The 27,521-nt window shown below is 41.1% G+C and overlaps 1 protein-coding gene across 2 annotated transcripts in view; it reads right to left on the bottom strand.

Annotated features, from left to right (window-relative positions):
* FAT3 (FAT atypical cadherin 3) overlaps nucleotides 1-27,521 on the bottom strand; it is a 559,291-nt gene that overhangs the window by 147,272 nt on the left and 384,498 nt on the right. For both annotated transcript variants that reach the window (XM_068555275.1, XM_068555274.1), the window contains exons 4-5: nucleotides 2,816-3,130; nucleotides 285-495 (exon numbers count right to left, since the gene is read on the bottom strand). In XM_068555275.1, coding sequence (XP_068411376.1) covers nucleotides 285-495; nucleotides 2,816-3,130 — 526 coding nt within the window. The remainder of the gene's footprint in view (nucleotides 1-284; nucleotides 496-2,815; nucleotides 3,131-27,521) is intronic.

Here is a 27,521-nt window from a genome sequence, read left to right on the forward strand (position 1 = left end):
GTGTGACAATAGAATTTAAATGACACACAGAAAGACATTAAGATTGCAGTAAATAACGTACTATGGAAAATCCAGCCAGAGAGCACTTTCTGTTCAGCTTAGCTACAGAGTCAGAATGAAAGCACAGGTCAATTATTCATTTTACTGGCTCTTTTGCATTCCAGCACTATACATCTTTTAATCTTAGCGCTAATCGCTGTGTTTTTTGTTTGTTTGTTTTGTTAGTTGCTCTGAACAGTCAATGATTACATTGCCCAGTACTGCTCTGGAGGACTCGAACTTACCAACGATGTCAAACCACAGAGGGGTGTTAGCTGGCTGCACAGACACCACCCCTACAATCTCGGTGACTCTATCGCTTTCCATGACTGTAAAGTTATAAAATGGCTCATCGAAGGTCAACGGTACAGGTGAAGGAGGTGGTTTCTTAATCCATTCAATGTGGAGGCGGGCCGTGGAGGACTTCTGAGGGCGCCCATTGTCCACTGCCTTTATCTACTCACACACGGAGAGAACAGAAAGCTGTCTTAGAGCCCGGATCCTGGTGGAAGTCTCGATCTGTCACTCATATGTTGTTGGGCTGAGAGTCCATCCTCATCACAGGGTCAGCAAGGGGAAGGAGACAGCGGAGATCTGGAGAGAATGGGCTCAGGAATTGGGGAAAACAACTTGGTCACGTGGGGGGCCCACACCACATTTGCCAGAAGGTGATTTGAATCACTGCCAACCTTGCAGATGTGGAAAACTTGAAAAATCTACGGTGCACTTATAAATTTTAGTGTTTTATGGACACGAATGATAGTTACATGAGTAGCAACAGCTAATTTGATTTCTTATACCTCTGGTGGTAGTGTTGGAAAGGGAACAAAGTGCATCACATAGACACATAGAACTGTCACATAGGATTCCAGGAGGATAATGGGAGGGGGTGTGGGAAAGGCATCAGCTTTGCAAAATTCGTCTCAGAGGCCCTTCAGTTACGCTCTGAAGGGGTGAAAGGGACCTCTCTTGGTGGAAACATGGGCTCCTCGAGCCAGTGGGGTAAGGAAGAGGGTGTTAATGACTCTTCTTTATGGTCTAAGGACTGAGAAAAGCATGTTTCCTTGCCCAGATATGCAGGGTTAACAGCTGTGGTGTCCTGGATTTAAATGTGTGTGTTGGGGGTGGGGGGGAATGCAGTTAAGTCCAACAAGCAGACATCAATGACAGAAATTTAAAAATCAAAATAAAAAATGGATTTAAAAATATTACATCAATAAAAACATTTTTAGGTGCATCGCTAATAGTTATAGCCTTTAAAAACAGTGACAACTCATAGCTCCCTAATGCTATGTTCATGGATGATCACTCTGCCCCAGCAAATTCCTGTGAGATGAAGGACGCTTGAAGGTAGATGTCTTAGGCAGGGTTTCCTAGGAGCAGAGTCTGAGATAGGGATTTGCGTACAAATGGTTTCAGGAGGAAGTGTTCCCAGGAGAAAGGGAGTGAAGAAAGCAGGATGGACACGGGACGATGCTAAGCAAGGGTGTGGTCTCAGCTGAAGTCTAACCTCAGCCTGATCCCAAAGGAAGCTCCGAATAATTGTATCAAAGTGTTGGATCCACCTGCAGGCAAAGAGGTTGGACTTTTATATCTGGTGTCAGTTAGTAGTTACTGGCTGTGGGCTGCTGGGCTGGGGTAGGAGTGTGGAACCTCTTGGGCCAAAAAGTTCAGCCAAGGATGACTCTCTGGAGAAGGGGGCAGCTGTGAGCCCTTAGCAGCCAACACTCACAACAGCTGGGGGATGTCTGCACCAGCCTGATAAAGGGGATCTGGACAGGGTACCAACAGTATCCACTGCAATCCTCCCGGTCCTCAAAGATTCCCATTGGCAAGTCTCACACAACTGCAACAGCACATATTACTTGAGAGCTGCTAATGATAGAAAAAGGGCTGTTTTTTATTATTATTATTATCATTTTCTTTTCTCTGCCCACTCTTCTGGATACATTACTGAGCGGGGAAAGGAATCCAAGTCCAGACCATAAGAGTACAAAGATAAATAAATGCACTCAGACTATCCTTTAAAATAATAAAGGATTGCCCATACACAGTGGAGAAGGCTGAAGACTAAGAGAAGGATGGCAGATGGTGCTGCTAACTCTTGACAGTTGTTGAGACCCTGGGAAGTGCCCATCACCTGTGAGGCTGAGCAGTCCCCCTTCGGGCATAGGCATTACAAGTCTAAAGTGGTTGGGAGTGGGGAGTGCAGGCTGGCACCTTAGGTATGGGAGTTTAAGCCTCTCTTTAAGATGGTGCTCATGTTTGTTTTTATTTTTAATTTTCTAACAATGAAAAATTTAGTCATTTTTTTACTTAAGTTTTTTCACTTTTTACAGAATGAGCCTAGCTATGATTTGTGTCTCACAATTTATACAGCTAAATTCATGTTCTATCCCATTGTCAACAATTACAAGAATTGTTTTCTTTGGGATATTTTTAGGACATAATGAGCGGTGGGAAGGTTATGTCACTCTGCTATTCCCCTCCCCTCAGTGTACATCTATGCTCAGTACCTTGAAATGATCTAGGGCCACAGGAAGTGTAATTGAATAAATGATGGAGCAGGCTGTGTACTAGGAATGGGGAGTTTGGCTAATAGGACACAACCAAAGGAAATGGTCTCATTAAGAATAACACTGAAACAGAAAGTAGCCTTCCACTGTTGTGTGGCTGCACTTTTTACCCCAGAGATTTTTTGCTTAAAAAATATACATGACTAAGAAAATAACTTCCTCCCCCGCATTAATGTTATTGAGGTTCATAAAAATCTTACCGTTAGAATGTCATAACTCCCTGCTGTAAATTGCTTTCTGGAAGAAACCATGCCAGTTTTAGGGTCAATGAAGAACTTTCCATCATCATTCCCATCCACGATACTGTAGGAAATTTCTGCATTGGGGCCCTCATCTCTATCAAATGCAAAAGCCCTATAAATGGGTTCTCCCCTCTTCTTCCGGTCACGTTCTGGCAGCTTGATCTGGTAGACCTTCTCTGGGAACTGGGGCTTGTTGTCATTTTCATCCAAAACCTGAACCACCACCCAAATGGTTGACTGTTTTGGAGAGAAACCACCATCTGTCACAGTCACCTGAGTTTTGAAAGAGAAAGCATTTTACAATTAGAAAAGAGAAAAACTTTTTTCGCCACTCTTTCCCCTGCCACCCCATGAAAGGTCTATTCCGTGCCTTAGGGCATCTCAACTTTTCTTATTCCTGTAGTTCATGTCAAATGCATAACTCTTCATAGTTCATCCATAAAGGCAGGGAAGGCCCTAAATCTAGTAATGGAAATCATTGCTGAAAGGGTAAGAAGGAGGCAATGCTCTTATTGTGGTGTGGAGTAGAAAGGGAGAAGAAATAGGATTGACTTTACGAAATGTGTCAGGTTATATAGCTGTAGTAGACCTAAAATATGCTCCCCTCAACAGACACAAAAAACAATATAACCTTTATTATATGTTAACCCATGGGTATTTCATCTAATTCTTGGGAACTGCTATCAGCATCCGAATTCTTTCAGGATTCATGCTCCTTTCTTTCTTTTCCATCTTCCTGTAAAATTTGTGATTTTTATATTGTCACCAAACAAAAGGAAAACTCTGATGTATACTTCACAATTTTGATGGCTGGTTGTAAGCACCTTTGACAGTTAAAAAATGTTTTTAACAGTCACAAAATAATTTTTTTCCTCTTTGGGAAGTGGAGGGGGATGGCCAACCCCTTTCCATATCTGAGATACTATTCTTATGCGTGTCTGTGAAAATTGAGAGAAGAGAGAAAAGAAGAATATATATAGATAAGGAATTTGCATGGCAGATGTAAAATGTCTTTGAGTCTTAGTGTGAATAATCTTCTTCCTGGTCATAGTGGTGATAATTATTATCATATTAATACTTAATATGCAGATGGGGTCATATAAGCACTCTTCCATGTGTTATCTCATTCACTTTCCAAAAACACTCTCCTCAGTAAGTGGAGCAGGTTTGTTTATTTGCATTTTGCAGGTGAGAAAACATAGGCTTGAGGTCTCATTGTTATTAAGCCTAAAGTCAGGTATTGAACTTTTGGCAATTCTTGATATTGTGTTTAACCACAAAACCTAGAGAAACCTCTATTCAATCTTTAAATCATTACCTTGAATAAGACACCTTATTACCTCAAAATACATATTTGGAGGCTGGAAGGAACATAAAGATGCACTCAGCATCAACAGGAGAAAAACAACAGTAAATTACAGCCCCTGGTCATCCAGTTTTCCACCTAATGAAGCAACCTGACAGCAAAAATGAGGAGAAAATAAGGCCCAAAATGTGGAAAAACAAATTTATGGCTTTTTGCAAAATGGAACTGCAATCTAGTTAGGTTTCTCTTACAAGCGGCTTAGGAGGATGGATTTAATAGACTTCAGATAAATTTTCGTAGGAGTTCTTGCTTTCTTTGAAAAATCCATCACCCTGATACTAAAACCAGACAAAGATACTACAAAAAAATAAACTTACAGACCAATCTCACTGATGAATATAGATGCAAAAATGCTCAACAAAATACTAGCAAACAGAATCAAACAACATATTAAAGGATCATACACCATGATCAAGTGGGATTTATCCCAGGGATGCAAGGATTCTTCAATATATGCAAATCAATCAATGTGCTACACCATATTAACAAATTGAAGGAGAAAAACCATATGATCATCTCAATAAATGCAGAAAGAGCTTTTGACAAAATTCAACACCCATTTATGATAAAAACTCTCCAGAAAGTGGGTATAAAGGGAACCTACCTCAACATAATAAAGGCCATATATGACAAACTCACAGCAAACATCATTCTCAATGGTGAAAAACTAAAAGCATTTCCTCTAAGATCAGGAAAAAGAAAAGGATGTCCACTCTCGCCACTATTATTCAACAGTTTTGGAAGTCCTAGCCATGGCAATCAGAGAAGAAAAAGAAATAAAAGGAACACAAACTGGAAAAGAAGAAGTAGAACTGTCACTTTTTGCAGACGACATGATACTATACATAGAGAATCCTAAAGGTGCCACCAGAAAATACTAGAGCTAATCAATGAATTTGGTAAAGCCGCAGGATACAAAATTAATGCACAGAAATCTCTTGCATTCCTATACACTAACGACGAAAGATCAGAAAAAGAAATTAAGGAAACAATCCCATTCACCACTGCAACAAAAAAGAATAAAATACCTAGGAATAAACCTACCTAAGGAGGTAAAAGACCTGTACTCAGAAAACTATAAGACACTGATAAAAGAAATCAAAGATGACACAAATAGATGGAGAGATATACCGTGTTCTTGGATTGGAAGAATCAATATTGTGAAAATGACTATACTACCCAAAGCAATCTACAGATTCAGTGCAATCCCTATCAAATTACCAATGGCATTTTTTACAGAATTAGAACAAAAAGTCTTAAAATTTGTATGGAGACACAAAAGACCCCGAATAGCCAAAGCAATCTTGAGGGAAAAAAAACAGAGCTGGAGGAATCAGACTCCCTGACTTCAGATTATACTACAAAGCTACAGTAATCAAGACAATATGGTACTGGCCCAAAAAACAGAAATATAGATCAATGGAACAGGATAGAAAGCCCAGAGATAAACCCACACACCTATGGTCAACTAATCTATGACAAAGGAGGCAAGGATACACAGTAGAGAGAAGACAGTCTCTTCAATAAGTAGTGCTGGGAAAACTGGGCAGCTACATGTAAAAGAATGAAATTAGAACACTCCCTAACACCATACACAAAAATAAACTCAAAACGGATTAAAGACCTAAATGTAAGGCCAGGCACTATAAAACTCTTAGAGGAAAACATAGGAAGAACATGCTTTGACATAAATCACAGCAAGATCTTTTTTGACCCACCTCCTATAGTAATGGAAATAAAAACAAAAATAAACAAATGGGACCTAATGAAACTTAAAAGCTTTTGCACAGCAAAGGAAACTATAAACGAGATGTAAAGACAACCCTCAGAATGGGAGAAAATATTTGTAAACGAATCAATGGACAAAGGATTAATCTCTAAAATATATAAAAAGCTCATTCAGCTCAATATTAAAAAACAAACAACCCAATCCAAAAATGGGCAGAAGACCTAAATAGACATTTCTCCAAAGAAGACATACAGATGGCCAAGAGGCACATGTAAAGCTGCTCAACATCACTAATTATTAGAGAAATGCAAATCAAAACTACAATGAGCTATCACCTCACACGGGTTAGAATGGGCATCATCAGAAGCTCTACAAACAGCAAATGCTGGAGAGGGTGTGGAGAAAAGAGAACCCTCTTGCACTGTTGGTGGGAATGTAAATTGATACAGCCACTATGGATAACAGTATGGAGGTTCCTTAAAAAACTAAAAATAGAATTACCATATGACCCAGCAATCCCACTACTGGGCATATACCAAGAGAAAACCATAACTGAAAAAGACACATGCACCCCAGTGTTCATTGCAGCACTATTTACAATAGCAAGGTCATGGAAGCAACCTAAGTGTCCATCAACAGACAAATGGTTAAAGAAGATGTGGTACATAAATAGAATGGAATATTACTCAACCATAAAAAGGAATGAAATTGGGTCATTTGTAGAGACATGGATGGACCCAGGCTGTCATACAGAGTGAAGTAAGTCAGAAAGAGAAAAACAAATATCATATATTAACGCATATATGTGGAATCTAGAAAAATGGTACAGATGAACCAGTTTGCAGGGCAGAAATAGAGACACAGATGTAGAGAACAAACGCATGGACACCAAGGGGGGAAAGTGTGTGTGTGGGGGGGATGAATTGGGAGATTGGGATTGACATATATACACTAATATGTATGAAATAGATAACTAATAAGAACCTTCTGTGTAAAAAAAAGACAAATCCATCCACTTTCCTTCCAAGGTTATTTTCCCAATTGGTTTGTTATGTTTTACAAAAGAAACATGTCAGGCCATTAGGTGCCAAGGCTGGATTTTGACTCTTGAGCTAATTCCTGGACATGGTAAGTTCTGGAGAGGCATGTTTTACTGCTGCTGCTGAACTAAAATGTTATACTCCCAGGTGAGCTGTGTTGACCAAAACATGTTGATTTCTTGGCTGCTCAACTCCTCTGCCCCTCTTTACTGCTTGAACGGCCCCTTTTCCAAATCCGGACAACTCTCACTGTCTTTACCGTGCACAAAATCACCTCCTCATTGCTTGTCAACAAACTCCCTGCAGCGGGCTTCGAGGTGGAGCTCTGGGGCTGCCTCAGGGCCAGGTGGCTGCCAAGGAACAGACAGGCCCTCCTGGCTGCAGTTCACTGATCACTTGAGGATCCTGCTGCTGTAAAGATGTTTCATTTAGGAGTTGACCTGGATTTAAAAACCCAGGTCCTCGAGGTATCTGCTTATAGGCAGGGAAGGGCGGCAGCTGCACAGGCTCATGAAGCAGCCTCCACGCGCGCCATGGGAAGCAGGCACACCTACATCACCGCCTCACCCTGGGTACCACTCTCATGCTCCCTCAGGCCACGCGGGCATCCTTCAGGTGCTCCAACACAGTGTCTTCCATCTCAGGGTATTTGCACATGCCGTCCTCTCCCCCTCCCTTCACCGGATCTTGCCTACTCATCCTTTGGATCTAGCTGAAATGCCATTTCCTCAGAGACGCCTCCTTGACCTCACAGACCAAGGGCCGGCCCCCCACTCTCTCCGCCTCCTGAATTATGTACTCTTAATTCACCCTATAGTTTTCTTTTGCAACACTTACGGTTGTGGAAATGAAGTAAATACATGGTTCTCCACCAAGCTGATAGGCTGCATAAGGGCAAAAACAGATTGTGCCTTTTTGTTCACTGCTCTCACCTTTGTGTCAAGCCATGCTTCGTGGGTACTTATTTAATAAATTAGACTCTTAACTCAGGTCCTATTTGGACAAGATCTTTAGCCAAAGCTGTCTCACCTTGTAAAGGCTTCGTAGATCATTCAAGGCCCTTTATGAAGTCACCCCAAGCTGCCTCTCCACCCATAACGCCTCCATTTCCTTACCCAAGGCTTTAACCACCACCTGTTGGCTGATCATTCCCCGATATGCACTCTGGTGTCTAAACCACGTTCCCTACCTCCAAGCCAATGCGTTCAACTATTTCCTAGGAATCTTCTCTCTGGACCTCTCACATGCACCCTAACCCCCCAAAAGTCACAGACAAATCATGACCCTCAAACCTCCTCCTTCTTCCATTTGTGTTGTCTCAGTGATGACCACGCCCCCACATTCACTCACACACTGGTCTGCACCAGAATCCTGGGCATCCATCTAGAGTCCCTGTTCTAACTAACCACATCCAAGCAAACGTGGAGGCCAGCAGGCATCTCTCACGTGCACCCCTCACGCCAATCTCTTCTGCCATGCTGCCCTGGGACAGGCCTCATCTGCATCTTGCTTGGACTTCCACAGAGGCCTCCTAGTCTCCCTGCCTCTAGCCTTCACCTTTGTTTTAAGGAGTTATTTCTTCCTCAAAAATCTGATCATGTCACTGACCTGCATAGCATTTTTTCAGGGGCTCCTTGAGGCTGAGGATCTGGCCTGCCTTGATTGTCAACATGTGCTACCCGCCCCTTTCCAGCCTCCATGCTCAGCTACACGGTGAGCCTGGGGGGTCCTGAGTATGCCATGCTCTTACACCTCCATTCCTCTGCATAGCTCTTTGTCTCCATAGAAGGCCTTCTTTTGGGAATACGCCTGACTGATTCCGGAAGCTTCAATTCAAACACTCCTTCTGCGAAGCCATTCCTGCCTCCTGCAGACTGCTGTAGACGCCCTCACCTTGTTCCCACTCCACTATGTGCATAGTTCCAGGACGCTAATTGTCATCTTACAATTTTATGTGTCTGTTTGCTTGTTGGTCTGCGCTCAATCCTTCCAGACCACGAGCAACTTGAGGTCAGGGACCATCTCATTCCTTGTTCTGTTCTGACACCTGGGACAGTTCTAAGTGCCAAATACATGTTGTTGAGTGAAACTGAGAATTAATCTACCCCAAACTCTTCCCTATGATAATAAATGGAGAGAACATTCAGACAGTGAAGGGTCTCTGCTTCTTTGTCTGTAGGAAATGAAGAGACTGATAACGTAAGATCTCCCAAGTGCTTTACGATTCTCTGAATGGGGGTCAGGTAGAGGGTAGAACTCTGGGGTTCATACCCATCTTGCGTCACTGAGAACATTGCCGACCCCATGATTACTCATAATGATTTCTAGCTACTTCCAAAACTGTGCTTGCCACTGTGGACACTTGTCTACAGTTTACTCAAATGATCTATTTGTGTGTTGGTTCCTTCAGGACACTGTGAGCCACTCGAAGGTAGGAACCTTGTTTTCTTCATCTCTTCCCTGGAAACTAGTGTACTCTTGATAAACGTTTGCTGAACTGAACTAACTCAAAGTCTTAATGTCCGTTATCACTTCTCTAGACTCACTCACGTCTCCAGCCATGTTGGTACCTGGAATATTAATTGTTGACAATTCCATCAGCTCCTCAGACTTCACGCTTCATGCTGCCCGAGACCTCAGCCCATCACGTGGAATTAGCCTATATAGATGGAGGAGTAGCACTGGAGACCTAAGCCAAACTGAGATGAATCCCCATTATCTCCTCCTCTGCACCATTTTTCATTAATGATGCAAGGAATTAGCCATTGTTTAGAAACTATCCATGTGTCTTCTCACTCTGCCACCCTAACCTAGATTTTCTGCTCTCATCATTGATCAGTAGTCAGTGGTTTGGCAATTAATCAAAGTTCTGAAAGATTAATTTCTTTAGTTATTTACAGCTAACAAAAGGAACCAGAAATAACACAGTACCCCTGAAAGGACAGCACAGCCCGTTTCAATTTTCTATGATACCCTTGTGGTCCGTGAATACCAGGCAGAGCCAGAAGGCAATCAGCATGGCCCAATGCATTATGATGACAAAATTACAAAGAGGAACCTGTTGTTAAGTCTATCTATGGACGACGCAAGAGCTTTAGAGGACCAAAAATGCGTGCACGTTGAGAATTCTGGAGTTATGGCAGCTGGTGGAAGGCCATGTTTCTCAATCATTGAAACTGCCTGATGTATTTATTTTAGTTTTACCTCTCCATGTAGTAGAATATAAGTACATAAGCTGCCTGAGAGCCGAGATCTTGTGTTTTGTCCATTGCCTTGTCCCCAGTGATTACAAGAGTGTCTGAGAATATATTCAATATTTCTAAGATGAAGAGTTCAATTCCGTCATTCTCTTCAACCCTTAATTTACCAAAAATGGCTCTTTCCAGGCCACTAACCACTGGACTGCCAGGGAATTCCCCTATATTTAAAATTGTAAACCTCTCTTCAGGAATTACTTATCTCCCCCCTGCGGCACTTTATGTTTGCCTTTGACACTTTATATCATCTGATATATTATATACATTTCACATATAAGCTTGTTTATTGCATGTCTCCCTCTTTAAGAACATGAGCTCCGTATATGCATGGATTTTCATCTCTTTTATTCACAGATATTTCCTGAGCATCTGGATCTGATCTGGATCTGGATCTGGAGCATCTTATTACAGTGGATGTAATAAGCATTCAATAAATATTTGTTAAATGAATTAATAAAATATTCATCCAGTGCCTTCTAGGTACAAAACTCTTTTCTAGGCAAATTGGGACATCAACCAACCAACCAACCAACCAACCAACCAGCGAGCATGGATTCCTATCAAATTCACCCCTCCCCCATGCCCCAAATCCTCTGCAATGTTCCCGACCTGCAGTCATCTGGCCTTTATTTAGATATTTTCAGTAAGAAGAACTAATCCCTTATGAAGCAGTCCACTTGTTGTTTGATAGGTTCAGTCTTCCCAAAGTTCTTCTTCTTATTGAACCTGTTTTTATCTACCTATTCTTAGCCTAGACTGACTGTAGCTTCCTATAGACTACTTTTACTCTCTGTAACTCTACAGAAAAACTCAAATTCCTCTCCCACATTGTCCCAGTTATCTACTGCTGAGTAACCTCAAATTAGGTGGCTTGAGATAACCATAATCCTTTTATTAACTCTCCTTGTTCTAGGGGTTGAATGGAGCAGTTCTTGTGTGGAATCTTTCATGCAATTCAAGTCATAGGTATCTGGGCCTGTGGTCATCAAACAAGTCTTTTGGTTGATGGTGGCCACTGGCTGGGACCTCAGCTGGGGCTGAGGTCAACAGGCCCAATATCTGCAGGTAGCCTCTTTGTGTGGCCTGTGCTTCCTCACAGCATGGTGGCTGGGTTCTGAGCAAAAGCCCTAAAGGACAGGAAGTGGCAGGTGCCAGTCTCTTAAGGCTTGAACCCCAGAAACTGGCACAGCATCACTTGATCCATATTCTGTTGGCCAGCAGTCCCAGAGTCCAGATTCAAGCGGTGGGGTCATAAACCCCACCTCTAGATGAGAAGAGGGTCAAGTAATTTGGGAGCAATATTTTAAAACTACCATACTCATAAATCCTTAAGGATATTTGAGAATCCTCACCCCAGACTGAAAAAATTCTAATTCATATAATCATCTCTCAGGTCATTCATTATGTATAATGAATTGCTATTCATTATACTGGTTGCCTCTGTCAGGATGTTTTCTTATATACCAGCTTCCTTCTTAAAATACGATGGCCAGGACAAAACAATAGCATATCAAACTTGCTCAGACTTGCGTAAATTGCTGTAGTCTTAAGACACAATCTCAAGTCTATTTATTCAGCTCATGACTCTACTTATATTGAGTGGCAGTCCTGTCACACAGCTCTGTAACATGATTGAATTAAACCATTTAGGTCTTTTTCTTATGAGACGCAATAAACTATAAGTGTGTGGTTTCCTTTTGAAGGCTCAAAGTACAGGATTTTACATTCATTCCTATTCAATTTCATCTTACTGGAGGTTTTGGCTCCCCATTCTAGGCTACTGGGATAATCCTAACGATGACAGGAAGCAAGTATCAAAGGCTTACTAGGCATCGAGGACTCACTGTGAGAGGTACAGCCCAAGCTCCTTTAATTGTTCCCTTTGTTGTTCAAACAATCTCATGAGATAGGTACTACTACTACAACCCATTTGATAGACAAAGCAACTCAATTTATGGACTTGTCCGAGGTCACACTGCTCATCGTGGCAAGGCCTTGTTTTATTCCTGGCTGCTTGATTTTAAACCACGGATCAGCACACTACAGCCAAATCTGGACACTTGTTTTTGTAAATAAAGTTTTATTGGGTTGCAGCCACACCCATTCATACCATCTATGAACACGTTATCTGTGACTGCTTTCTTGCTTTAAAGGTGTAGTTGAGTACTTGAAGTAGAGATCGTATGGGTCACAGAGCCTAAAATATTTGTTATTTGGTTCTTTACAGAAAAGTTTGCCACGATCTCTCTTCTAAACCTTATGTTCCGCTGCCTCTTTGGTTACACGGATATCACTGACTGCATGTCTGCTTTGCTCAGTCCTCTGTGTGATCGTTTACATTGTCACGATTTTTCACAGGAACCCTGGAGACACTGCCATTTCTATTCTACAGCTGGAGACAATAAGACCCAGAAGTGATGTAACTTTTGCAAGGCCATTCAGCCAGTAAGTGACGGGACGTGGGTTTGCACCCAAGTCAGCTTGGCGTCCCAGCTCCTGCTCTGTTCCCTATCCTGAGCAGCCCGTCCCATGTAGAAGCATCTGTTAACCATCTGTTTAAAATTCCCTCCCCAAGTGTGGCTTTGGATCAGCATCAAGCTCGTAGCTGTGCTTCTAGAGTCAAACTTTTCCCTCCTTTGATAATTGGGATCATCTTCGTCTCCAGCCTTGCGGCACCCTTCCTGTTCTCCTCTATTGATGAAAGACTGCCACCAGGTCATGGGTCGTGGCTACAACTTCTTTCAGCTCTCCAAGACTTATTTAGTGCAGCTACATCTTCTCTTACTATTTTGTTACACGTCTACACCTTCAGCTCCCTCTTACAGAATTCGCCATGCCCTTCTCCCTGATAAAGGCAATGGGAGGAAGGAGGGTGAAACTGAGTGGTCCCCAGTGGCCACTTCTGTTATCTCTTACTCATCAGGCACTTAGTGTTTACTCTGTGCACATACTCTTCTAAGTCCTTAATAAATATTAACTCATTTATCCTTATATCAGTCCCAGGGGGAAGGTGGGATAATTATCCCCACGCGGCAGATTAGAAAGAGGCTTAGTGGGACTTCCCTGGCGGTCCAGCGGTTAAGACTTCGCCTTCCAATGCAGGGGAAGCGGGTTCGGTCCCTGGTCGGGAAGCTAATATCCCACATGCCTCGCAGCCAAAATGACAAAATATAAAACAGAGGCAACATTGTAACAAATTCAATCAAGACTTTAAAAATGGTCCACATCAAAAAAACAGAGGCTTAGAAATTAAAGTGGATTCAACCTGGGCCAGGGTCTGTGCCCCTAACCACCACCCCATGCTGTCTCTCATCTAAATGCTCGCCCCAACTCCTTCCTGTGAACACGGTTGGAACATGCCCTTTCATTGGCCTCGGCACCATCGTTTCAGCTTTGAGCAAAGCTGGCAAGTCTATGGCACGCTGGCCTTGGCTGCTCCAATCTGGCAGCTGCACCCTGAGGCCACAGTAGGCATCAACAGTTCACTCTTCACACCGTAGGTGGGATGTGGCCTCACACGTCTAGGATGAAATCATCCAGAGTGCTGTTACTACCAACCCATCTGCCACGGTCTAGGCTGAACACGCCCCAAGTCCCAAATATCTCAGCCTCTCGACTTGGCTGCCACACACCTTCTGCCCATCTGGCAATACCCCTTCTTCTTCTGAAGAACTCTGTGCCCTTTTTCTGAGTCTCCTGATTGGTCTGAGCTATTTCAGCACCTGATACTCTTCTAAAGCAGAAGACAAAGCTTAAAAGAGATTTATTTTTACCTCCCCCCGTTTCATTATCAAAAGTCTAAAGACCTGGCTAATAGATTGTGTGCAAAGAAGAAATCTAAAGATAAAGCCATTTAAACTAAGGCAGAGCTTCCAACCACATGAGGCAAGTCAGTGCCAGATGTGCTGCAATATTTGATCCTCCTAACTCTTGGGTAGATGCCTGTGACCTCTTACAGCTGGATCTCTAACTGGGGTTGGCCTTTCCCTTTACCTAAAGGTATCATACAAATGTTATCATCTTCTATGTGCACCATAAAGGGAAAATGGTTAGGAAACCCTGTAATAAATTACAAATAATGTCACCCTTCTCTTGGATCTGATTGTATTCTAACACAATATGCCTGGAGGTCACTGGATTCAAAGGACACTCTCTCCATGGGTAGGATTTTAGATGCTGGTGCCGCTGACAATTAATTCTGGTGAGGATGCCTATCTATTTTCACCAAGGACCAGTTGTGGATAGCACAGTTTTTACCACTTACCTGTGCTTGGGTGTCTCCATTTATGGTCACCACACAGGTAGGCAAATGGATGAAAGGACCACTGTTGAGTATTTTCTTATCCCTGCCATGTTCCCATATGTATTGCGGAACCTCAGGGTAGGAGAAGCTCTCTTTCCTTACCTCTATTATATTCAGGAAAGCACAGTCACTAGACGTTAAGATAATTCAAGAGTACGTGGAGTTTAGACCCCATTCTGGTTCAATCTGCTCACTTTACAGATGAGGAAATGGGTGTAGACCAATGAGTTTCTTAACCCAACATCATATTACTGGCAATAACCTCAATCTTTCCAAGAGATTAGTTCCACAATTTCAAGCTGCCCTTTGAGTTTCAAATGAGGCATACATTCATAAATTCCCAGATCTAGATATCTGTGTGATTTCAATATGGCAGAGGCTTTAATTTAGGTATTTTTCAAAATGCTAGACTCTTGAAACAATAAAAGAAGTGTGTTTAGAGTAGATGTTATGTTTACTTTTCATGTTTACTTTTTATCTTCAAAATGTTTCCCAAACATTAAATCCTTAATCCACCCAAGATAGCAGAGGAGAGGTTGAAAACAACTTTATCTCCTCCTCACAAGTGAAGCAACAGAGAATGACCTTCTCAAAGAATACTCAGGTGCTGATACCAAGGCAGGGCGTGGAATTCAGACCTGTCTGCCTATGGGTTCAGACTCCTGCATTGCTGGGAAGACAAGTGCTTCCTGCCAATTCTAGAAAGGAAACTATGAGCAAACAGTAAATTAGAGGGTAGGTTTCAAAGGAGGAGCAACTCTTGAAGATAAATTTTCTGAAACCCCCAGTATCACTCATATTTTCCATGGAGGAAAAGAAATAAAAAACCAGCCTTAAACTATCTGCCTTTAGGTTTATTACATGTAATTCCTCTTATTTGACCTATAATTTGGCATTAAGAAACCAAGTGGGGATGGGAGGGTATCCTGGTCCCTTCCCACTCTGCATTCCCTACCCCATGTTGCTATCTATTAGGTACAGTTGAGGAACATATTCTTAGGTATTTCAGGAAATGTATATTTACTAGGTTGAACACATTTACAGAATGTTTTGTTTTATAAGGGAAAAGTCTCTATCTGAAATTTTTAAAAAGGAAGGGATGAGGAATGAAAGGAAGGAAAGGAGGGAGGGGAGGAAGAGATGAGAGGAAGGAAAAGAAAAGGAGGAAGAAAACATTAAAGTATGGGGTGAAGTAGGGAAGGAAAGAAGGGGAGGAAGGAAATAAGGAAGGCAGGTAGGTAGGCAAGATTTAAGAAGAGGTGAATCTGGACAGAATAGAGCAGTTTTCTGAAGAGAATAGGGTGTATTACCTTCCATACAGAGAAAGCCATTGACAAAGTCATGGAAACAAGAAAATCCATTCACTTGGATAAAGAAGATACAGTGTATATATACACAATGGAATATTACTCAGCCATGAAAAAGAATGAAATGTTGCCATTTGCAGCAACATGGATGGACCTAGAGATTATCACACTAAGTGAAGTTAGTCAAAGACAAATGTCATATGATATCACTTATATGTGGAATCTAAAAAAATAATACAAATGAATTTATTCACAAAACAGAAACAGACTCACAGACATAGAAAACAAACTTATGATTACCAAAGGGGAAAGGAGGGGCGAAAGGGATAAATTAGGAGTATGGGATTAACAGATACACATGACTATATGTGAAATAGATAAGCAACAAGGATTTACTGTATAGCACAGGGAACTATCTTCAATATCTTGTAACAACCTATAATGGAAAAGAATCTGAAAAAAATATAAATATATAACTGAATCACTTTGCTGTATACCTGAAACTAACACAATATTGTAAATCAACTCCACTTCAATTGAAAAAAATCCATTCACTAAATGCTAGGATTGTCAATCTTTGGGGAACAGATTAGAAAAATCTAATGAGAGTTTGCTCTGAACTGTCTTTCAGAAAGTTTGTTTTTCCTAAAAAGTTGTTTTTGAAAAGGTACAAACCAGAGGGGCTCCATGACCCATGGAACCATGGAACCATGGAAGTTAGGTCTTCAGGCCATTGAATCATACTCTTCATTTTTGTGATCTTTCTCCTTGCCCAAAGATACCACGTTACTGGGGAGCCCCAGGACAAAATCTGCTCACAATCCGTCCAGAGACAGTGCACCTGTGGCCTGTCTTCTGCAGGGCATTGATTCCCACAAGTCTGTGAGCCACTCCCAGGGCTAGTACAGTGCTAGCACAGAGTTGGTGGTCAGTAAGTATTTGTTGGTTGAATGCACGTTTGAACCTTGTATCTCAGGACAATGAAGGCATCTTTTCCTTGTCACGTGTAGACCCAGCAACTGCTAAATGGCAGCTGTTTTAGAAAGATCCTTGACCGATTCACTTTGGCAGTGGCTGCTAATATTACATCTTTGTCCAAATCTCTTCTTTGCACTTCAGGAAATAAAGTATTTCCCAGCCTGACATCTCTTAAAGCTTTTCTTTCCTTGCAGAGAGGTATACATCAGCTACTAATCTCATCACATTTCCATTTCCTTCCAGGCTCATCCGCTCATTATTTTCTATTCATAAAACTTGCTTGATTCTAATCTTCCCTATCAGCAGGAACTAAACACCTCCTCAAAGTTTATTTAGAACGATGGTGATTACCACACATGTGCTAACTCCCCCTTTCAAACAGATGGGTCCAATCTGTGTGCTCACATGTGGGCCATTAAGAAAGTTCTGCCATGAACCAAGATGTGACATCACATTAGCCCTGGGACTAAATCCCCCTGCACTATTTCGCAACTCCCCTGACACCAAGGCCTTAGTCAATCAATACATGATTCCACACTCCCCTCTCTGTGAAACAGAATCCACCAGGTATGAATTATAATGGGAAGTGTATATTAGTAGCTTTCCCCTCTATTTCACAGCACCGGACCTCACACTTTACGTTACTTTTATCCTGGCAGACTCTCATGCCTTAGCTCCACTGATGATGTGATTTGGATGTAAGCTCTAACACTCTCCAGGCACCAGATTTTTGGTCTTTCTTTCCACAGTAAAGGCTTAATGCAAAAATTAGGACACTGTTCTAATTACCAGCTCAGGAAACACAGCTTTGCTCCTCTCAGCAATTCAACCTAGGTTTGCAGGGGAACTTAGCGGGTCATTTAATACTTTGTCTACCTAAAAATATGAATTTTAAAGCTATTAACTTAAAAAATTGAGGCCCATGTGTATGTATGATAGCACATATGGACTAAGGGAGGGGTCATGAACTGGGGGCCGAGAGATATACTTTTATTTGGCCCATACAGTTTATTGAAAAATTTCTGTCTCCATTGAAAACTAGAGAGATATCACATAAAAATTCAAATACCCAGTGTCTCCTGAAAAAAATCACAATAACTGGCCCACCCCTCTGTATTGTGTTCCTAACTGCCGCCGTGTCAGGTGTCATTCATCATCAATAGTGTGCAGACATTTTTCTTGGAGTAGAGAAACATTTCTCACTATCCACATTCCTATCAAAAATGGCTATAAAAGATAGATGGAGAAGACTGCATATTCAAAGGCAAAAATGGAAGAGAGCATATTTCTTTCGGTAAGTGAAGTACAGTCTCATAAGTTTAATATGCAAACACTCAGCCTGCTACATACTTTACTCATTTATGATGCCCGAGTGGGCTCCGTAGACATTTGAGTTTGTAACCCTTGGTTCAAGGTCTTGGTAAAAATCTCTCCCTAATGATAGGATGTATTTATATTTTCATGTGTGGTAGAGAGAAAAACATAGCTCTTGGCAGAGTCTGTTAAGAGCAATATAGATGCACCTTCATCATCATTCCTTCTCCAGGTATTGTGATTGCAGATACTACGGTTTTCGAATAATTAAAAGTTTGCCAAAAAAAAAAAAAAAATTAAGGCATCTTTGGCTATGCGATCATTTAAACAAGAAACATGGGTCATCTTGAACACTTCTCTTGCTTTCCTTCCACATCTCACCAGTCATTAGTTAGGGATCCTGCAGCTGTGAAATAGAAACAGGTGTCCTTCCTCAGGATGGATGCAGCCCTGCATCTGGAGGCATAGCTTGGTGACAAAGAGTACAGGCCAGATTCATGTCCAGGGACCACCTTGGCCAGGAGTCCCTGAGCAGGGCACAACCTGTGTCACTCCAATGACAGCCCTGATGAGTTCTACCTCTGAAATGTCAGTTGTAGCTCTTGGTTCTTTCTTCTCTCTTCTTGGGGTCCAGCTCTCATTATCTCCTGCCTAAACCAATGCACCTGTCATCAACCTGGTCTCCCTGCCTCTGGTCTTGCCTCTCCTTAGTCCATTCTTTAGAAGACCAGAGAATCTTCTAAAATGAAATTCAGATGATGTCAATCCCCTGCTGAAAGGTCTTTAATGGCTCTCCATTGCTTAGGACAGATTTCCATAAAATGTGTCATGGAGAACACCAGTCCTGCAAGGTGAAGAGGGTCCAGGATCCGAGAAGTTTGAAGACCACTATAGATCTTTCTTGGAGCTTCACAATGCACTTAAGCAGAGTGGTGGCTCAGAGAAAATCTAAGCAAAGAAGCTGCCTTAACGTTGTTTAAACCGGCATTTCCCAAGCTTATTTGACAACAGAATGCTTTTGTTGAGTGATGTTTATTAACATCCTTCATATCTGCCATTTCAAGGAACATACTTTGGAAAGTGCTGAATTACAGGATACAGTCCATACTCTTCATATTAACCTACAAGATTCTTCAGTATTGATACAGCCTGTCCACTGGGCTATTCTCAACCTCTAGTTTCCACCCACCCTATATCTAAAGTTTTAATCACATAATCAGATCACTTATTCAACAAATACATACAGTGCTTACAATGTGCACGGTTTTAGACATGGGGTATACAGTGGTCAGCAAGATGGGCTCCCTTCCTTCCGGGACCTCATGGTCTACCTGTTCTAACATGAAGCGTGTACTTCAACACCCTCGCAGCTTTGCTGGGGTTCCCACTGCATAGAATCCCCTTTACTTCCCTGTTCTTGCAGTTCTTACAAAATCCTCCAAGGCCCCATGCAAATGTCTGTTCTTTCATGATGTCTTCTCAAGAGATCATGTTCAGATAGGATTACTCCTTTTCATTTTTCACTTGACTTGATTTCATATACTAATACAATGTTGATCACACATCTAATTATTACATGTCTGTCCTCTTTAACACCATTGCATTGAACTAGCCTGTAAGCTACCTGAGGATGAAGGCAATTCCACATCAATCACTATATTGGCAGTATCCTGCATGATGTCCCGATACATAATAAATGCTAAACTAACATCAGTTTCTTTTGGTTTTCATAAGAGGCATCAGGGAAAAAAGCCCTGCCTTGGTGAAGCAATTATTTATCCTGCTTTATTTTCTTATTCTAATGGCATGTTATTTTAATTTTGAATCATAGCAGAGCTTGTTAATAAATTAGGATACATTAGGTAGATATCCTATGGGTTAGAAACAAACATTATTCATTATCCCATTAACACAGCCATTAAGAAGCCTGTGTTCTCTTGTATTCAACACAGAACAGGTAGGGTTTGTTCTTTATACACGATAAAATAAAAATTCCTGGGGAAACATGTCTCAGGATACAGCTACTAAAAGAGAAAGATGGTTCCTCTTAGATATTTAAAGCATCTTAATTACTTTCAAAAGACAAAAGGGAGCATATGCAAGTTTTAAATAAAGATCAATTCAGGAGACAAATAGATTCACAAAGATAAATTCAAGGGTGAATATAATGATCAATATGCAATATTTAGGAAGTATTTATCACGTATCTGAATTCAGCAAATTTGTTAGATGTGTATTTACATTCATCCAGTTTTTGCCTTCCAGGGGAATGTAAGACACACATACCCAGTCCGAGGTCTAAACTATGTCTCCTCTTCTGGGAGCCTTCAGAATTTATGCTTATTTCTATCAAACCATCTGTACGTCTGTATTAAAACTGTCTGTGAGTTCCTTGAGGGCAGGAACTGTGTCTTTCATTTTCCCATTCTCAGTACCTACAGCAGGATGAATGAAAGTATGGACAAGCAAACTGCCAAAGCTATGAAAACTCAGCCATGAAAAATATTAGCAATAAAATAATTCCATGCTGCATCCAGAAAATGAAAACAATCACAAATAAAAAATATAAAACCTATCCATCAAAGAGCCTAGAAATGTTCATATTGTAGTAAAGAATGTGAAAGAAAAAAATCACACAGATGCTCTAGTATCCCTTTTATTATAAATTCTTGAAGATATGAATGACTTGCAAAATCAAGAATGCAACAATTTTCTTTTTAAGCATTTATATATTTTTTAAAAAATCCCTTCTTCCAGAGATAAGGAAAAGAAAACAGCCAAATTACCTTTTGACCATGGAATCAAATAGATTTCACAAATCCAGTAACTTAAGAAAATAATCACCTGAAAGAATTTTTTAAAAAAATGCCTAAAACTTCCACTTTGTTCCTCGTCAACACTACCTATTGAAATCCCATTTAAAGCCTAATTCTTCACTTTTCACTCTTTCAGTAGTAGAAGCAGAGGCCTAAGCAATGAAAAACAGTGGCTGGTGAACTTTCTGCCCATATCAAAAGCAAAATAGATTAAATGTGTTAAATCATCGAAGATAAATGAGTCACACTGCCCAGGAGGCAATTAAAAATGTATAACTCAGTTGTGCATCTGCAAACTCTAGAAATAGTCTTTTTGCCCAGCGAAAACTATTGAAATGGCGTTTGAAACAAAAGATCTTCAAGAAGTACTCAGTTTCTCTGCTGGGTGGAGATATGATACAGTAGTTACTGCAGATGATTCTTTACAATCTTGAATTTTATTCTTGGAGTGAGATTACGATGATCAGATATGACTCCCTATGATGTACCGTATTCACACGGGCCACCATCGTCCCCGTGCTTAACAGATACACCCTACCCATTCATTTTGTGAACCGGGGCTTGCCATTGCCAGGGCAGTTCTACTTTCTCTATTTCCTCCCCAAACTTTCTTCTCAGAAGATCATGTCCACAAGTACCTACGAGTGAAACCTGAGATCCCTGGTGGGCAGCGCTGGAGAAAAGTGAATAATGCATAATGAATGTCTCTTTGCAAGAATTCTACTTAGCAGGGAGCTGAAACTATTTTTACTTTATGGCAAAAGCACTCTGAGAGAAATATTCCCAAACCACGTTTCAAAATGTGTGAGAGGCAGCGGAGATTGCCAAGCACTGGGTGAGATTTAACACCAGTGCACACTCAGGGAAGGTTGAGGTGTTTTGCTCCAATTGTCCTGAAAAATCTCATTCCGGACATAAACATGGAACTTTGTGAAGGTGCAAAGTTCCTTTTCCTTCTGGCTTTGTCAAAGGAGTGTTTCAGGGATCCCAATATTTGACCCATGTAAGAAAAAAGAGTTCCCTAAAATATATGGAAAATGTCCTAGGAAGCATTATAGTTTGACAGTAAGAGGAACTGGCTTATGAAGCTCCCAAGCAGATTAGATTTTTACTAGAATAAAAAACTAACAGAAACAGACTCCCAGACACAGAGAACAGACTTGTGCTTGCCAAGAGGCAGGGGGAAGGACTGGGAGTTTGGGGTTACTAGATGCAAACTATTACATTTAGAATGAATAAACAACAAGGTCTTACTGTATAGCACAGGGAACTATATTCAATATTCTGGGATAAACCAGAATGGAAAATAATATAAAAAAGAATGTATATATGTGTAACTGAGTCACTTTGCTGTATAGCAGAAATTAACACGACGCTATAAATCAACTATTCTTGAATTTAAAAAAAAAACTCAACAGAGAGCTTATGATAAAACTGACTCTTGAATAGACTTCAAGAGGGTGGGAATAGATATTGATCAAAACAAGTTATCAGTTTCTGTGCTCCAATGAATAGGCCCACAGCCTTCCTTGGAAATCTCCAGAAATTATTCAAACAGAAAGATCACACAAGGCATCAGGACGTTGTGTCAGCAGCAGCTGAAGGCTACCTGGCAATGAACGATATATGGCTGTTATCCAGGTTCTGGTCCTTTTGGTTTTGAAATCTGATGGTCAGGGGCCCAGGACACATCGCTGCAGCCCAGGGCAGGCTGAGCGTAAGATGACCTGTGCTCTCACAAAGCTGTCCCCCTCTGTCGTTTGGGGTCCCTGAGCCAGATCAAGTCTCAGGGCTCTTTCTCAGTGCTTTTGAGTTTGGTGGGTCTGTCGCCAGGGTGATTTATTATTGAGAACCACAGGGTGACAGGGACTCTTCATATTCTGGGTCCCTGAGCCACTGCAATAACATCATTGACGCCACCTCATTCATGCCACCCCTTTGGAGCACTTTCACGTCTGTGATCTCATTTCTTCTCCCAATGAATCGACTAGGGAAGTTGGTCAAGGAATATTAATCCCATTTGACAGCAGATGGAAGACCCAGCACAGCACAGGGTCCAGTCCGGGCTAATGCTATGACACCCTCACTGACTCACAGGACACCAGCTCGAATTCACAAACACTCCTAGGGAAAATCAGCTCAAAGTGGGGAAGTATCATATCTTTATATACGCAAGTGTATCGTTTGTATTAGAATACTCTGAATTCACTCTTATCAATCTGAAATATGCATTGTGTTCAAGAATTACTTCTTGGGGACCTGCAATGAGAAAGCACTCTTGGGGGGAGAGATTATGAAGCTAAATAAGAACACAGTCTCTGCCCTATGTGAACTTACCGTGTGGAAGAGACAACGGATATGTTTACAAATAATGAAGGGGTGATGGAAGAGAGAAAGAGCTCTCTATGTGGGCTGTGTATGGAAGTAGTCCGTCTAAAACTTCTTAATGGCGTCATCAAGGCAATGGCGCCTGGGGTGTCCCAGGGAACCCGGTGTTTTAAAGGAATGCCCTTTACCTTTGGAAAATCAAAGTCCCAGAAAAGAAATCGGTGTTATTGATTTCTCTTTTTCTAAGGCGATTATGGAATTCTTCCTCATAAAGTGAGATGTTTTTAAGTGTATCTGGAGTGATGTAGTTGTGTTGTTTTGGAGGGCTGCCCAGAGGATTTCTCAAGGTCCTGCTTGTCCTTAAGACCTGTACTTCTCACAAAAAATGCTATAGAAGAAAAGATCATAGCCTTACACGTCTTTTTTTAATGGGTTTATAGGCTATCAAGGTTATTTACCACTGATTCTCAGCTCCCCCACCTCCCCTGCCCCTCTAGTCCTGTGTCAATGTGAACAAGGAAATAAGTAGTCCTAGTTGTTTCATAGCCTTCTTAGAACCAAGAGGGTCAAGAGGGATGCTAGCTTCTGGATGACCTGACATCAAGGACAGCAGGGCGGAAGAACTAGATTTCTTAGCAGCTTTACACAACTGGGCAATTCCTAGCACTGCATGGCTTCTGGACTCTTGTTATGTGAGTTATGGGAGTAATACATTTTCTGACTTAAAGTTTGTTCTTCCCAAATTTCAGTAACTAATTCCACTGAATTAAATAAACAAAAAGTTAAAATAATTAAATAAATATTTGAATTTTTAGTTTTATATTCCATTGAAATATACTGAGATTTCTGACTGTTCATTTTTAGAAATTCTGTGTGAAAATTAAACTAGCCAGGTAAATTCTTATCTAATGGCTGGGTCATCAATTTTAGTTATTGACATGGCTTTATATGTGTTCCTTTATGAATAAACTTTCATACACACAGACGCAGGCACACACATATACACAGTGATGCAGACGTGCACACACTCTGTAACTGTGGTGTAGGAAGACGCTCTGGGTGAAGTCCTTAACCTGCCTTTGGATGCTGTAGGTAGGGATTAGGATCAAATTACTTGCATCTGACATCACCACATCATAATAGAACAAAATGCTCTTTGCTGTTCTTTAGACTCTAAGTACTGTGGCTACCCAGAGAGAAACCCTGTTCATAATGAAAGGACCCCAGATAAATGGAAATCAGAGACGAAAATCAGGGCTGGTATATCCTCTTTGTTACAGAGCGTAATCAGTAGACCAGGCAGATTACTCAAAATTCCAGTTTCTTCCCCCTCTGCTGGCAGTACACTTCATCTTGTGCTTTTCCAAACATTTTGAATTGTGACTGAGAATTCTGTGAGGTATTACTGCTTCAGTCTTCTGAAAGTTGCAATTAAGTATGCTCTAAGTAGATGTCACCTTGCCACCTTTTTGGAAAGGTGTAAGAGAAAAAAATTAGCCCTCAGAGGAAATGAATTCATAGTTAAGACTCTTTCTTCTTCCTTAACCACATTCTGTTGTCTCTTTATGGCAACAAAGGTCTGTAATCAGAGTCTGGTTCCAGCTTTCGAAAGGCATCAATGAGATGAGCAGGAGCCGAGTGGGAGGATCGTATCTCCCTTTACACGTATGAAAGGAGGAAAAAAAAAAAAGGCCACCCTGGAAGTGACGGAAATTGCATCTGAGTGACAGATCTTTTAAATGAATGGATCAGATTCTGACCAGATAGCTCAAATACTAGGAATCGTTCTTTTTCAAAAGAGTATAGGTGTTGTTACATTTATGACTTTCTTCCCAAAGACAAACTTTCTACGATCTCAGCAGCTAAGTGAGGGCTGAGGACTTTCTGGAGCTTTTGGTTGGACAATGCTAATGGCCTCTGGCAGCAGGGATTCAGAGAGAAGGCATAGGTAGAGCCTTAAAATGGATTTGTTCTTTTAGCAGTCTCATGTGGGTCTGACCAAACACCTAAAGGGTCAACTGGCATTCTTTATTTTCTATTACTTAACAATTCTGCCTCCACATGCCATTCTTCTACTCAATTTCACTCTTTTGCAGCATAATTGGGTTCTACTGAATCAATGGGAATCGTTTTCATGGTTATCTGAACGCAGTCTGGTGGTCTGTGGGTGAGGAATTACAGTGTGCTCTGTGGAGGGTAAACATCTGGGTCTGGGGAGCATCCTGCAAGGCTGGGGTCATAAAAGTCATTATCTTGTCCATTTCACAAAGCTGGTGGGCTGGGGGCACCTCAGCTCAGGCTCTCTGCTGGTGCTTCTTAAATGGCAGCTCCAGATGGAGATGTGAAATGTCTGTCAGCACAAACAAGTCGGCTGCCAAGAGTGGGACTTCTCCAGGACCTGGAAGAATAACTCGGTTCCCAATCAGGGCACTGGGCAGAAGCTCAAGGAGGATCACACTGTACCTTCAAAGAGCCATCTCCAAGACGGTGGAGAGCAAGAGAAAAACAATACTTCTGGATCACAGAGGTTTGTGTTCGATTCCAGTTTTTCCACTGCTTCTGAGCTGATCCAACCTTTTGGAAAGTTATTTAAATGATGCCTCAATGCCCATGTCTGTTATATGGGAATAGTGATATCTACCTCATAGAGACTTTACTAGAATTAAATGAAATGTTCTGTTAGTTATTCAGCAAACATGTTTAGAGCACCAACTACCTGCCCTGGGAATAAAAAGATAATAGATCTTCCACCTCTGTCTTCCAAGAGCTTTTTTTTCCCCCATTGCAAAATGATTACCACTATAGCTGACCACCCCTGTTGCATCACATAATTACCATTTCTTTCTTGTGGTCAGAACATTTAAGATTTACTCTCTCTGCAACTTTCAAGTATATAACACAGTATTTCCCAAGAAGGTAAACAAATGTCCAACAGGTACATGAAAAGGTGCTCACTAATCATCAGAATCAAAACCACAATGAGCTATCACCATATACTTGTTAGAAAGGCTACCATCAAAAGGACAAGAGATAAGAATTGTTGGTGACGATGTGGAGAAAAGGGAATCTTTGTGCACTGCTGGTGGGGATGTAAAGTGTTACGACCAAGAGCTTGGAGTCGAGTAGTGTACATAAGTGTCCAAAACAGTACCTTGCATGTAGCTGATGTTTAATAAATATGTTTGCTTTTTACTAAATGGTTTTCTTTTAAAATGTAAAAAAACTTATTTAAAAATTTTAAAATTTTTATTACTTTTATAATTTTCCTTTAAAGTTGTTAACATGCTCATGGAAGCAGAGCAGTAACTGCTATCATTAATTTCTTTTCTTTTTTTAACATTTTTATTGGACTATAATTGCTTTACAATGGTGTGTTAGTTTCTGTTCTATAACAAAGTGAATACATACACATATGTTCCCATATCTCTTCCTTCTTGTGTCTCCCTCCCACCCCTCTAGGTGGTCACAAAGCATCGAGCTGATCTCCCTGTGCTATGTGGCTGCTTTCCACTAGCTATCTATTTTACATTTGGTAGTGTATATATGTCCATGCCACTCTCTCACTTTGTCACAGCTTACCTTTCCCCCTCCCCATATCCTCAAGTCCATTCTCTAGTAGGTCTGTGTCTTTATTCCCGTCTTGCCCATAGGTTCTTCATGACTTTTTTTTTTTTTTTTTTTTTTTTTTAGATTCCATATATATGTGTTAGCATACGGTATTTGTTTTTCTCTTTCTGACTTACTTCACTCTGTATGACAGACTCTAGGTCCATCCACCTCACTACAAATAACTCAATTTCGTTTCTTTTTATGGCTGAGTAATATTCCATTGTATAATGTGCCACATCTTCCTTATCCATTCATCTGTTGATGGACACTTAAGTTGCTTCCATGTCCTGGCTATTGTAAATAGAGCTGCAATGAACATTGTGGTACATGTCTCTTTTTGAATTATGGTTTTCTCAGGGTACATGCCCAGTAGTGGGATTTCTGGGTCGTATGGTAGTTCTATTTTTAGTTTTTTAAGGAACCTCCACACTGTTCTCCATAGTGGCTGTATCAATTTACATTCCCACCAACAGTGCAAGAGGGTTCCCTTTTCTCCACACCCTCTCCAGCATTTATTGTTTCTAGATTTTTTGATGATGGCCATTCTGACTGGTGTGAGATGATATCTCATTGTAGTTTTGATTTGCATTTCTCTAATGATAAGTGATGTTGAGCAT

Source organism: Eschrichtius robustus, chromosome 11 (genome assembly GCF_028021215.1).
Source record: "Eschrichtius robustus isolate mEscRob2 chromosome 11, mEscRob2.pri, whole genome shotgun sequence".
NCBI classification, from domain to species: Eukaryota; Metazoa; Chordata; class Mammalia; order Artiodactyla; family Eschrichtiidae; genus Eschrichtius; species Eschrichtius robustus.